Source organism: Musca autumnalis, unplaced genomic scaffold (genome assembly GCF_047663935.1).
Source record: "Musca autumnalis isolate F117 unplaced genomic scaffold, ASM4766393v1 scaffold_4, whole genome shotgun sequence".
NCBI classification, from domain to species: domain Eukaryota; kingdom Metazoa; phylum Arthropoda; class Insecta; order Diptera; family Muscidae; genus Musca; species Musca autumnalis.
In genome coordinates this window covers 225,327,898-225,341,903 of record NW_027411977.1, presented here as the reverse complement: position 1 = coordinate 225,341,903, position 14,006 = coordinate 225,327,898, and the positions used below count along the sequence as shown (strand labels likewise).

General features: G+C 34.5%; 1 protein-coding gene across 3 annotated transcripts; it reads left to right on the top strand.

The window, feature by feature from the left end:
• The first annotated feature begins 982 nt into the window (after positions 1-982).
• Deaf1 (deformed epidermal autoregulatory factor 1) lies at positions 983-13,286 on the top strand. Of its 3 annotated transcripts, none has more exons than XM_073987911.1 (4): positions 983-1,517; positions 2,077-2,782; positions 12,306-12,886; positions 12,955-13,286. In XM_073987911.1, exons 1-4 carry the CDS (start codon positions 1,404-1,406, stop codon positions 13,126-13,128), a joined length of 1,575 nt encoding a protein of 524 aa, XP_073844012.1. In that variant the 5' UTR covers positions 983-1,403; the 3' UTR covers positions 13,129-13,286. The 3 variants fall into 3 exon arrangements, with proteins under 3 accessions (XP_073844012.1, XP_073844015.1, XP_073844013.1); XM_073987914.1 differs by lacking the exon at positions 983-1,517 and adding an exon at positions 1,575-1,900; XM_073987912.1 differs by lacking the exon at positions 983-1,517 and adding an exon at positions 1,597-1,848.
• Positions 13,287-14,006: the final 720 nt, after the last annotated feature.

Below are 14,006 nucleotides of genomic sequence, written 5' to 3'. Positions count from 1 at the left end.
TTAATGCTAAAATGTGCAAAAGGGATGACCGTCAAAAGACCGTTGAACCGTCAAAGATTTCCAAAATGTACGGGAACGGAAAAATGGCAGAAACGTCAAAAAACTGGAGCAAATGTGGCTTGTCAGCCAGTCGGAAGCCGGCAAACATGTTCCACATTTTTGCTCGCCCAAATTTGTCGTGTATAAAGTTTCTAAAGAGAAAGTCATTCAGCGCCATTTTGTTTAAAGAGAAGTGAACATTTTGCAACTTTTTTGGTGTACGAAAACGCATTTCAGGCAAAAATGTGCAAAATGTGTTAAATGTGTAAAAACTTTTTAGTTCTGGAACGAAGCTAGTACTGAATTGGTTTTTGTTGCAGTTGTTGGCTGATGCATCTACCTTGGTCCCGGTCCACACTAGCGTGAATTTCATTAAAAATTTTCATGAAATTAAGCGTTCTTAAATCGTATTCCCCACTAAAGCAATTTTATGATTTTACTCTACTATGGAAGTCGATCTAGAGACGCATAATTTCATGAAACTTTTTTATTGAAATCACTCTAGTGTGGACCGGGACTTGTGCTTGGTTTACATTTACGAAATCCACTCGATTTCAACTGTCAACTCCTTTGCGTATACGTCAAATGAAAACTCATCTGAAATCCATTGGATTTCGTTTGACGTTTAACCAATGGAATTGACAGTTGAAATCGAGTGGATTTCGTAAATGTAAACTTTAGTTTGGTAATTGTGCCATGACGTATGCTAGGTTTACATTTACGGAATCCACTTGATTTCAACAGTCGATTCCATTGCTTAAACGTCAAATGAAATCCAATGGATATCAGATGAGTTTTCATTTGACGTATACGCAAGGAATTGACAGTTGAAATCCTCTCGATTTCGTAAATGTAAACGTACTATATGTTCTCCTCAAGAAATCAACTTGTTTCATCATTGTCCATCGTTTTTCCGATACCGACTACCAAAATCAAATCATCAACAAATGTCAATTGTGAAAGAGAAACAAGAAAAACACATAGAAAATAATTCGATCTGGCAACACCATTAAAAAGAACAAATGTCAAAGAGTTCCAGTTAAAGAAAAAAATTTATATCTTTTTATTTTTATTTATAAGACCAAAAACTCATAAATGTTACATTCAATGTAATTTAAGAACAAAAACAAATGAAATTACATGTGGCGATTTCAACAAAAAGAGTGGAAAGTGGATGCGTTCAGTGAATGTTAAAGAGAAGACCGCCTAAAATTCTGATTTTACACGGCAACTTTTTTGTGGGGACGACGGAAAAAAGTCTTGTGTAGTTATTTTATTTTGTGTGTGTAGAAGGCAACGAAGAATAAGAAGCAAAGTAGACACTGGCAAATCAAATCAAAATCTCCTCCATAGTAGATTAAGCTATGGAACAGGACTCGATGCATCTGAGCAGAATACGTGATGTCAAAGAATTAGCCGTGCTCGATGAGGCGCGTGATGTTAAAGAAGAAGTTATACTCGAGAGTTCCGGCCATCAGGTGCGTACGGAACGGAGGAGGTGGTGGGCAACAAAAAACCAACCAGATGAAAAAAATAATAAGAAAAAAAAAGAAAAACAAAACCAACCATCAGCAGCAGAAACAAACAAGCACAGAAAAACAAATAGAGAAAAGTGTAATCACACAAAAGGAGGAAGAAGAAGCTGCGGGCAAGTGGGCAAATTCCGTCCGTGATGGTCACATTGAGTTGTGGTGTTCCAAGTGGTGCTATCTGAAGCATACATATATTTGTGGTGCCTACCAGCGATCACCATCTACCCTACTGGCCTAACGCCCGCTGCCTCCCCTCTTGCTTCTGCTCTGCCTGCTTGTAATGTTGAATGTTGAAAAATTGTGTATATATTTTTGTGATTTTTTGACATGTGTGTTGATTGTTGTTTTCCCTCCCGAAAAAGGAAAATAATTACTGCTAATTAACTTGGCAAGATTTTCTAATTGGTGTTTTTCTTGTTTTGTTTCTTTTTCTATGGACAAAATTCCACACCAATGCTGATAAAAATGCCTGCTGGACATATTTAACAACCTGCCTGCCATGCAGCTGGAGACCAAAGTGCATATGGTGTCATCAAATGAAAATAGTGGCGGTAGTGGTGGCGGTGTTGTTTCGGTGCCCGTTTCCCTGCCCATAGGTTCCATGATTGCTGGTACTGCGTTTAATGTCATAACTCCAGATCATTTACCGCATTTCAAACAGATGCTGTGCGTCGACAACAATGGCTACATTTCCAGTGGCACTGTAGTGGGTGGTGATCTGAAAACGATAGTTATACATCAACAGCAACAACAAAGTGATAACACAAATATCGGTGGCCAGGCCACGGCGACAGGTACATTAGGCGGCGGTCTCAATCATGATGGTTCCGGCAGCAATAACAGTCATGATAGCACCGTCACGGGTGATCAACTGATACACGGTGGCCCCGGTTCAGGGTGTGGTTCCGGTTCGGGTGTCAGTTGGCCGGAAACATCGCAAATGGAAGTATTTCCCATACGTTGCAAGACCACCAGTGCGGAACTGTATCGCAGTAAATTGGGTTCAGGTGGTCGTGGCCGCTGTGTCAAGTACAAAGATAAATGGCTAACACCCAGCGAATTTGAACAGACATGTGGCCGTGGTTCGAGTAAAGATTGGAAACGTTCCATAAAATATGGTGGTAAATCCCTACAATCGTTAATTGATGAAGGCACATTAACACCGCATGCAACAAATTGCAGTTGTACGGTGTGTTGCGATGATGAAGCTGGTGAGTATTGGCAATTGCTTAAGAATCTTAGCATTAATCAAAGGATACACTTTTGAATTTCTTTAGAATAGCACGTTAACAATTGTGCGGGTCTCCAATCGTATTATGGGGCTAAATTACCAATGTCCTCACTACAAAAAGGTCTATGGTCCGTAACGATCCGAGTTTCCCAAGGACAGTAGGGCTTGCTACCATTTTGGCAAGGATTTTCAACAGAACTCTTAACCTTTGTTCCCATTTCGGGTCTAAAGCAGTAGGGGTATTTTTTCTTATTTGGCCCATTTGGGGTACAATTTTCTATAATTAAAGATTTTCATACTTCAGTGGGTGGTAAGAAAGCTTCAAATTTTGTGGTCCCACAGGATGGAACCTCCGAACTTCAGAACTTTTTAAGATTTTGATCTTTAGCAAAAACTCTACCAAAAAGAACTTTTAATCGCAGGTACGTTTTTTGCTGTTGTGGCCGTGCTGATATTCATTACCTTTCAACATTTTTTAAAACTTGTACCAAATATGTGTATTTAAGATATAATTTAATATGGTATATTGATGGTGTATAAGAAACCTTGTGCACAACAATTGTGGACTTAGTCCAGAGTTCTGGTGCAGTCCCCACACAAGGATACCACCGATTTCAGCAATTCGCTAGATTTGAAAATTATATGTTAGAAAAAATAGTTGTAAATAGGATATATGACGGCTTATGATTACTTTAAGAATCCTAGAAAGCAAACTAGAAAGCCACTTCCCCATTTTTGAATGGGTATACTATTCAACATAACCTTTAAGTTTAAGCATTCTTGACATTCTAGACAATATCTTGAAAGGAATTATTTATAAGTTGATAATTGTCTATCTCAGAGGATAACAAATATTTTGACCAAAATTAATCAATACTAATCCACTTTTTTATATGGTTCCCACTCACCATAACCTCAAAATGTTTCCCTATATTGAGGATTTTACTTTCCACCCATAATAATGGATATCAATATGCTCAGCACAACATGATCTATCCGCTGGCACAATTTTTAGAAATATCAAAGTAGAGTCCCTAATACGAACTATTTTTTGTGTATGACCTCCAGTCAACTTAACCTCCAAATGTTTTTCAACATTGACAATTTTACCTTCCACCCATAATAATGGATATCAATGTGCTCAGCACAACATGATCTATCCAATGACAGAATTTTCAGAAATATCTAAGAGGAGTCCATAATACGAACTATATTTTGTGTATGGCCTCCAGTCAACATAACCTTCAAATGTATTCCAACATTGACAATTTTACCTTCCACCCATAAAAACGGATATCATTGAGCTTAGCACGACAAGATCTATCAAATGTCACATATATTAGAAATATCCAAGCGGAGTCCCTAATACGAACTATTTTCTACATAACCTCAAAAATGTTTGGCAATATTGAGGACTTTGTATGAAATGTTCCCAAATATTGAGGATTTTACTTTCCACCCATAAAAACGGGCATCATTGTGTTCAGTAGTGGGATTCTCTAACGCATTTTTTGTTTATCGACAAAAATCGTTAAAATTAAAATGCGTATAATTTCGGTAATTAACGATATTATTCGGTAAGTTAGCGACCAATAAAAAGTAGTCGCAAAGTTCTACCGATAGCAACAGTGATGTCAACTTTTATTTGAACTTTTCATACATAATTTTGCGTTTTAATTTGACCGATTTTTGTCGGTAACCAAAAAATGCGTTAGAGAATCCCACTACAGAGCAACGAGAAATTTTAGAAATATCCCAGGACAGTCCCTTATGTCACTTTTTTTAGTCCTTCACTCACCATAACCTCAAAATGTTTCGCAATATTGAGGATTTTACTTTCCACCCATAATAATGGATATCAATGTGCTCAGCACAACATGATCTATCCAATGGCACAATTTTCAGAAATATCCAAGTGGAGTCCCTAATACGAACTATTTTTTGTGTATGACCTCCAGTCAACATAACCTCCAAATGTTTTTCAACATTGACAATTTTAACTTCCACCCATAAAAATGGATATCATTGTGATTAGCACGACAAGATCTATCAAATGGCACAATTTTCAGAAATATCCAAGTGGAGTCCCTAATACGGATTTACGTCCATCATAACCTCAATATTTTACAATTTGTGGGCATTTATTCTGAAGCGATAATAGTTTTAATAAACAAGTGATACTTTTATCTTATCTTCATTTACGAATTATTTGAGCAAAAATCATGTCCATTTTTGTCATTTTTTTTTTTTTTGAGTTTATTCTTCTTTGGACATAACCTCAAAAAATTATTATTTCGAACATTTTTGAGGTTTCGGTCTCATTTTTATTTAAAAAAAATCCAATAATATGGGATACCATTACATCAAAAAGCTTTACAACAAAATTTATCAACTTGGGTCCTCATTCTGATACTGTTCCCACCCACCATAACCTCAAAGATGTTCACAACATTGCAAATATTGCACTCCACCAATAAAAATGGGTATCATAGAAATCAGCGGAACAAGCCCTATGTGATGTTAAAAATTTCAAAATGATTACATTGGAAGGCTTAAAGTGGATTCAAGCCCATAACCTCAAAATTGTTTACTGCATTAAAGATATTGTCTTACACCGACAAAAATGGGTATCTTAAAGATCTGCGGAACAAGACCTATGTGATGTTACAAATTTCTAAATGATCTGAGTGGAGGGCATAAAGTGAACATCAGCCCATAACCTCAAAAATCTTCGCAAAATTAAAGATTTTATCTTACACTAATAAATATGGATAGCATAGAAATCAGCGGAACAAGATCTATGTGATGTTAAAAATTCCAAAATGATTACATTGGAAGGCTAAACGTGGATTCAAGTCCATAACCTCAAAATTGTTTACAGCATTAAAGATATTGTCTTACACCAAAAAAAATGGATGTCTTAGAGATCTGCGGAACAAGACCTATGTGATGTTAAAAATTTCAAACAGATTAGGGTGGAGGGCATAAAGTGCACTTCAGCCCATAACCTCAAAAATCTTCGCAAAATTAAAGATTTTGTATTACACCAATAAATATGAATAGCATAGATTTCAGCGGAACAAGACCTATGTGATGTTAAAAAATTTCAAAATGATTACATTGGAAGACTTAAAGTGGACTCAAGCCCATAACCTCAAAAAAACTTTCCCAATTTAACGATTTTGTCCCACACCAATAAATATGGATAGCATAGTGATCAGCGGAACAAGATCTAAGTGATGTTAAAAATGTCAAAATGATCTGAGTGGAGGACATAAAGTGGACATCAGCCCATAACCTCAAAAATCTTCGCAAAATTAAAGATTTTGTCTTACACCAATAAATATGGATAGCATAGATTTCAGCGGAACAAGACCTATGGGAAGTTAAAAATTTCAAAATGATTACATTGGAAGGCTTAAAGTGGACTCAAGCACATAACCTCAAAATTGTTTACAGCATTAAAGATATTGTCTTACACCAACAAAAATGGGTATCTTAGAGATCTGCGGAACAAGACCTATGTGATGTTACAAATTTCTAAATGATCCGAGTGGAGGACATAAAGTGGACTTCAGCCCATAACCTCAAAAATGTTCTCAACGTTAAATATTTTGTCATACACCAATACAATGTATATCATAGAAAATAGCACAATAAGACCTATCTGATGTTAAAAATTTCAAAATTATTACATTGGAAGGCTTAAAGTGGATTCAAGCCCATAACCTCAAAATTGTTTACAGCATTAAAGATATTGTCTTACACCAACAAAAATGGGTATCTTAGATATCTGCGGAACAAGACCTATGTGATGTTACAAATTTCTAAATGATCCGAGTGGAGGACATAAAGTGAACATCAGCCCATAACCTCAAAAATCTTCACAAAATTAAAGATTTTATCTTACACTAATAAATATGGATAGCATAGAAATCAGCGGAACAAGATCTATGTGATGTTAAAAATTCCAAAATGATTACATTGGAAGGCTTAAAGTGGATTCAAGCCCATAACCTCAAAAATTGTCGCAAAATTAAAAATTTTGTCTTGCACTAATAAATATGGATAGCATTGATTTCAGCGGAACAAGACCTATGTGATGTTAAAAATGTCAAAATGATCTGAGTGGAGGACATAAAGTGGACATCAGCCCATAACCTCAAAAATCTTCGCAAAATTAAAGATTTTGTCTTACACCAATAAATATGGAGAGCATAGATTTCAGCGTAACAAGACCTATGTGATGTTAAAAATTTAAAAATGATTACATTGGAAGGCTTAAAGTGGATTCAAGCCCATAACCTCAAAATTGTTTACAGCATTAAAGATATTGTCTTACACCAACAAAAATGGGTATCTTAGAGATCAGCGGAACAAGATCTATGTGATGTTAAAAATTTCAAAATGATCCGAGTGGAGGACATAAAGTGGACTTCAGCCCATAACCTCAAAAATTGTCGCAAAATTAACGATTTTGTCCCACACCAATAAAAATGGATAGCATAGAGATCAACGGAACAAGATCTATGTGATGTTAAAATTTTCAAAATGATCTGAGTGGAGGGCGTTAAAAATTTCAAAATGATTACAGTGGAAGGCTTAAAGTGGATTCAAGCCCATAACCTCAAAATTGTTTACAGCATTAAAAATATTGTCTTACAACAACAAAAATGAGTATTTTAGAGATCTGCGGAACAAGACCTATGTGATGTTACAAATTTCTAAATGATCTGAGTGGAGGGCATAAAGTGAACATCAGCCCATAACCTCAAAAATCTTCGCAAAATTAAAGATTTGTCTTACACCAATAAATATGGATAGCATAGAGATCAGCGGAACAAGATCTATGTGATGTTAAAAATTTCAAAATGATTACAGTGAAAGGCTTAAAGTAGATTCAAGCCCATAACCTTAAAAACATTTTAAAAAAATTTAAAAAAAAAACCTTTTAAAAAAAACCTAATGTGCTCTTTAATCCTAAAGTGACAGTGACAAAATGGCATCACTTTTTTAAATTTAATGATCTGACATAAACTCAATTATTGAAAATTATACTCAAAATATACGCTTTTAAAAAAATCTATTTGATGTTTTTAGCGCACTAATTTTTTTACAAATTAAAATTTTCCTTCCTAAAGGTAGGCCTTTTGTAAAGGTAGGCCTTTAGGAAGGAAATTTTTAATTTGTAAAAAATTAGGACCACTTGGGAATATTCTATGTATACTCAAATATGAAGGCCTTTAGGCGTGGATTTTTTAATGAATTTTTCTGGCACTTTTAAAGGCCTTTAGGCGTGGATTTTTTAATGAATTTTTCTGGCACTTTTAAAGGCCTTTAGGCGTGGATTTTTTAATGAATTTTTCTGGCACTTTTAAAGGCCTTTAGGCGTGGATTTTTTAATGAATTTTTCTGGCACTTTTAAAGGCCTTTAGGCGTGGATTTTTTAATGAATTTTTCTGGCACTTTTAAAGGCCTTTAGGCGTGGATTTTTTAATGAATTTTTCTGGCACTTTTAAAGGCCTTTAGGCGTGGATTTTTTAATGAATTTTTCTGGCACTTTAAAGGCCTTTAGGCGTGGATTTTTTAATGAATTTTTCTGGCACTTTTAAAGGCCTTTAGGCGTGGATTTTTTAATGAATTTTTCTGGCACTTTTAAAGGCCTTTAGGCGTGGATTTTTTAATGAATTTTTCTGGCACTTTTAAAGGCCTTTAGGCGTGGATTATTTAATGAATTTTTCTGGCACTTTTAAAGGCCTTTAGGCGTGGATTTTTTAATGAATTTTTCTGGCACTTTTAAAGGCCTTTAGGCGTGGATTTTTTAATGAATTTTTCTGGCACTTTTAAAGGCCTTTAGGCGTGGATTTTTTAATGAATTTTTCTGGCACTTTTAAAGGCCTTTAGGCGTGGATTTTTTAATGAATTTTTCTGGCACTTTTAAAGGCCTTTAGGCGTGGATTTTTTAATGAATTTTTCTGGCACTTTTAAAGGCCTTTAGGCGTGGATTTTTTAATGAATTTTTCTGGCACTTTTAAAGGCCTTTAGGCGTGGATTTTTTAATGAATTTTTCTGGCACTTTTAAAGGCCTTTAGGCGTGGATTTTTTAATGAATTTTTCTGGCACTTTTAAAGGCCTTTAGGCGTGGATTTTTTAATGAATTTTTCTGGCACTTTTAAAGGCCTTTAGGCGTGGATTTTTTAATGAATTTTTCTGGCACTTTTAAAGGCCTTTAGGCGTGGATTTTTTAATGAATTTTTCTGGCACTTTTAAAGGCCTTTAGGCGTGGATTTTTTAATGAATTTTTCTGGCACTTTTAAAGGCCTTTAGGCGTGGATTTTTTAATGAATTTTTCTGGCACTTTTAAAGGCCTTTAGGCGTGGATTTTTTAATGAATTTTTCTGGCACTTTTAAAGGCCTTTAGGCGTGGATTTTTTAATGAATTTTTCTGGCACTTTTAAAGGCCTTTAGGCGTGGATTTTTTAATGAATTTTTCTGGCACTTTTAAAGGCCTTTAGGCGTGGATTTTTTAATGAATTTTTCTGGCACTTTTAAAGGCCTTTAGGCGTGGATTTTTTAATGAATTTTTCTGGCACTTTTAAAGGCCTTTAGGCGTGGATTTTTTAATGAATTTTTCTGGCACTTTTAAAGGCCTTTAGGCGTGGATTTTTTAATGAATTTTTCTGGCACTTTTAAAGGCCTTTAGGCGTGGATTTTTTAATGAATTTTTCTGGCACTTTTAAAGGCCTTTAGGCGTGGATTTTTTAATGAATTTTTCTGGCACTTTTAAAGGCCTTTAGGCTGGATTTTTTAATGAATTTTTCTGGCACTTTTAAAGGCCTTTAGGCGTGGATTTTTTAATGAATTTTTCTGGCACTTTTAAAGGCCTTTAGGCGTGGATTTTTTAATGAATTTTTCTGGCACTTTTAAAGGCCTTTAGGCGTGGATTTTTTAATGAATTTTTCTGGCACTTTTAAAGGCCTTTAGGCGTGGATTTTTTAATGAATTTTTCTGGCACTTTTAAAGGCCTTTAGGCGTGGATTTTTTAATGAATTTTTCTGGCACTTTTAAAGGCCTTTAGGCGTGGATTTTTTAATGAATTTTTCTGGCACTTTTAAAGGCCTTTAGGCGTGGATTTTTTAATGAATTTTTCTGGCACTTTTAAAGGCCTTTAGGCGTGGATTTTTTAATGAATTTTTCTGGCACTTTTAAAGGCCTTTAGGCGTGGATTTTTTAATGAATTTTTCTGGCACTTTTAAAGGCCTTTAGGCGTGGATTTTTTAATGAATTTTTCTGGCACTTTTAAAGGCCTTTAGGCGTGGATTTTTTAATGAATTTTTCTGGCACTTTTAAAGGCCTTTAGGCGTGGATTTTTTAATGAATTTTTCTGGCACTTTTAAAGGCCTTTAGGCGTGGATTTTTTAATGAATTTTTCTGGCACTTTTAAAGGCCTTTAGGCGTGGATTTTTTAATGAATTTTTCTGGCACTTTTAAAGGCCTTTAGGCGTGGATTTTTTAATGAATTTTTCTGGCACTTTTAAAGGCCTTTAGGCGTGGATTTTTTAATGAATTTTTCTGGCACTTTTAAAGGCCTTTAGGCGTGGATTTTTTAATGAATTTTTCTGGCACTTTTAAAGGCCTTTAGGCGTGGATTTTTTAATGAATTTTTCTGGCACTTTTAAAGGCCTTTAGGCGTGGATTTTTTAATGAATTTTTCAAAGACTTTTAAAGGCCTTTAGGCGTGGATTTTTTAATGAATTTTTCAAAGACTTTTAAAGGCCTTTAGGCGTGGATTTTTTAATGAATTTTTCAAAGACTTTTAAAGGCCTTTAGGCGTGGATTTTTAATGAATTTTTCAAAGACTTTTAAAGGCCTTTAGGCGTGGATTTTTTAATGAATTTTTCAAAGACTTTTAAAGGCCTTTAGGCGTGGATTTTTTAATGAATTTTTCAAAGACTTTTAAAGGCCTTTAGGCGTGGATTTTTTAATGAATTTTTCAAAGACTTTTAAGGCCTTTAGGCGTGGATTTTTTAATGAATTTTTCAAAGACTTTTAAAGGCCTTTAGGCGTGGACTTTTTAATGAATTTTTCAAAGACTTTTAAAGGCCTTTAGGCGTGGATTTTTTAATGAATTTTTCAAAGACTTTTAAAGGCCTTTAGGCGTGGATTTTTTAATGAATTTTTCAAAGACTTTTAAAGGCCTTTAGGCGTGGATTTTTTAATGAATTTTTCAAAGACTTTTAAAGGCCTTTAGGCGTGGACTTTTTAATGAATTTTTCAAAGACTTTTAAAGGCCTTTAGGCGTGGATTTTTTAATGAATTTTTCAAAGACTTTTAAAGGCCTTTAGGCGTGGATTTTTTAATGAATTTTTCAAAGACTTTTAAAGGCCTTTAGGCGTGGATTTTTTAATTAATTTTTCAAAGACTTTTAAAGGCCTTTAGGCGTGGATTTTTTAATTAATTTTTCAAAGACTTTTAAAGGCCTTTAGGCGTGGATTTTTTAATGAATTTTTCTTCGACTTCGACCCCCGAAAAAAAAAAATAATGTACTTGTGTTTACCACACCAATGTCGGAACTGTGATTGGAATTTCGAAATGATTCAAATGAAGCGTATAAAGTGTACACAACCCAACATAACCTCAAATTGTTCTTAATTTCAAAAAAGGTAGGTTAGGATTCGTCGCAAAAAATGGTCCATATGATCTCGATACTGAAAAAATTTAATAAATTTTTGTAACTTAATTTTTAAAAAATTGGCTACCCTGGGCCTTATGGATTATTGGTATATTATGGCTCACATGCACCTACTCCCGAAAAATGTAAATTAGTTGTGTTTAGTACGCCTAGATACAACTTTGATATTAATTTTGAGATGATCCGAATGGATATTATAAAGTGTACATAACCCAAAATAACCTCAATTTTTTTTTATAAATTCCAAATTCCAAAAAAAAAAAAAAACATGTTGACCCCGCGCTCTTATAAACAATAATATCGTTGAGTTCAGCCCACTAAGACCTACTTTTACTAAAAACTTAAAAAAGATTCATGTGGAGCTTATAAAGTGTACATAACCTAAAATTTGTAATAATTTCAAGAAAGCTACATATGAACTTCGGGCTCCTTTAAATATCAATATCATTTTGTTCAGCACACAAAATGCAACCTTTACCAAAAATGTGATATGAATTTTGAAATTATCCAAAAGGAGCCCCAGAAGTGTACATAACCCAACATAACCTCATTTTTTTCATAATTTCCAAAAAAAGGTACATGGGGTTCGCTCTTTTGAAAACATTAATTGTGATGTGTTCAGTACACAAAAACTTTAGGAAATTTTAAAAGGATTTGAATGGTGGAGGTTCTCGTATTGGCTTTGCCTCTACAATAACCCTCGGTGGTTCCTCTTCTTATCATATTTTCTCCCCATATATAAACTATTTAGCAACTTCATTTTATTTGTTACTAATTTTCCCTTGTTCTCTCTTTCTCCCATATTTTTTAGCATCCGGCCCTGTTCGTCTATTTACACCGTACAAGCGGCGAAAGCGAAATCAAGAAGATGGTGATATGGGTGGGCCAAAACGTAAAAAGAATACCAACCAGAACATTAATAACAACAATATTGTCAATAACACCGAACCACAACACACACAGGCAACAATAGTCGATGAAAATAATATGTTTTTAACCGAAGATAATATTACCTCCAAGGATGAACCATGGCCGACACTTAACGACAGCCTAGACACATCAACCGAATTGGTAGATCAAACACAAATTGGCAATCCATACGATAGGGAAACATTTGTGGTGAATATCAATGATCCGGGGTCAATTGCATTGTTAGATAATAGTCAGACAATGAAAACCCTGGAGAATGTTTATTGCACAATGGTCAAGGCCACGAATGATTTCAAACGCATACTGACGGATTTAAAAAATACCTATGATCGTAAAATCGAAATATTACAAAAGGAACGAGATGCAGCGGTGGCTGCAATGCGTGTTCAAGTGCATGCGGATCTGGATGATCCAAATATATCCGGTTCATTACATGGCAACGAAATAATATCAGCAAAGAAGGTAAGCAGGGAATTTGAGGGAAATTTGAAAGAGATTTAAATGTGTTTTTTTTTGCTTGTTACTTTTAGTGCGCCAACTGCAATCGAGAAGCCTTGGCGGAATGTTCATTATGCCGAAAGACACCCTATTGTTCGGAGTTTTGCCAACGAAAAGATTGGAATGCCCATCAAGTTGAATGTACACGAAATCCAGCACCAACAACCACACAACAAATAATGTTATTGGTAGATGAGCAGTCCTAAATTTAATTCACACACACACACCCACAACAACAACCCCCTTCCCAAATTGTATATACATCTATAGAAAAACCCCCGATAAATCATGCAACAAACCAACCAACAAATTCAATATTTAAAACAACAACAAAAACAACATAAATTTAAACAAAAATTAAAAATTTTTAAAAATCTTTTCATACGTTTGTGAAAAACAAAAATCCAACCAATTAGCATTAAATCTTTAAACGTAATTAAAAAAACAAAAAAAAGGAAAAGGATAAAACAAAAACCAAGCGACAAACAAACAGCAAGCAGCAACAACAAACAGTTACATAAACAAAGCAAGATTTTCAAAACAAATCCTACTAATAAAACAATAACCCCCCCATCCTTTAAACCACACAACCACAACAACAATACAATAGAACAACAATATCTTAACTACAAGTAATCAACAACACTGAAGCCCCCGCCCCCCGCCCCCTTTCCAAGCATCCTCTTACCAAGACCGACCGACAACAGACAAACAGGCATAGCAAAGTGTAGCAAACAAAACAGAAAACTGAAACTTGTAACATGTTTCAATCTAAATTTATATATAAATAAAATTAACAAACAAAACAAATAATATATGTAATGGGCTTACCACCCCGAGCCGATAACAAGACAGCAAATCCTTTGGATTTCTTCCTTGTTATCTGTGGTAAGATTTCAAGAAAAAAAGGAAACCTTGCATACAAAACAATTACATATACATAATCGTCTATGTATACATACATACATCTTTTTTTCATTAGATTTTAAGACATAGTTAAACTTTTAACATTTTATTATTATTTTATGGATAATATTAATAAAAAAAACAAAACAAACAAACAAAACAAAAAATCGCAAACAAA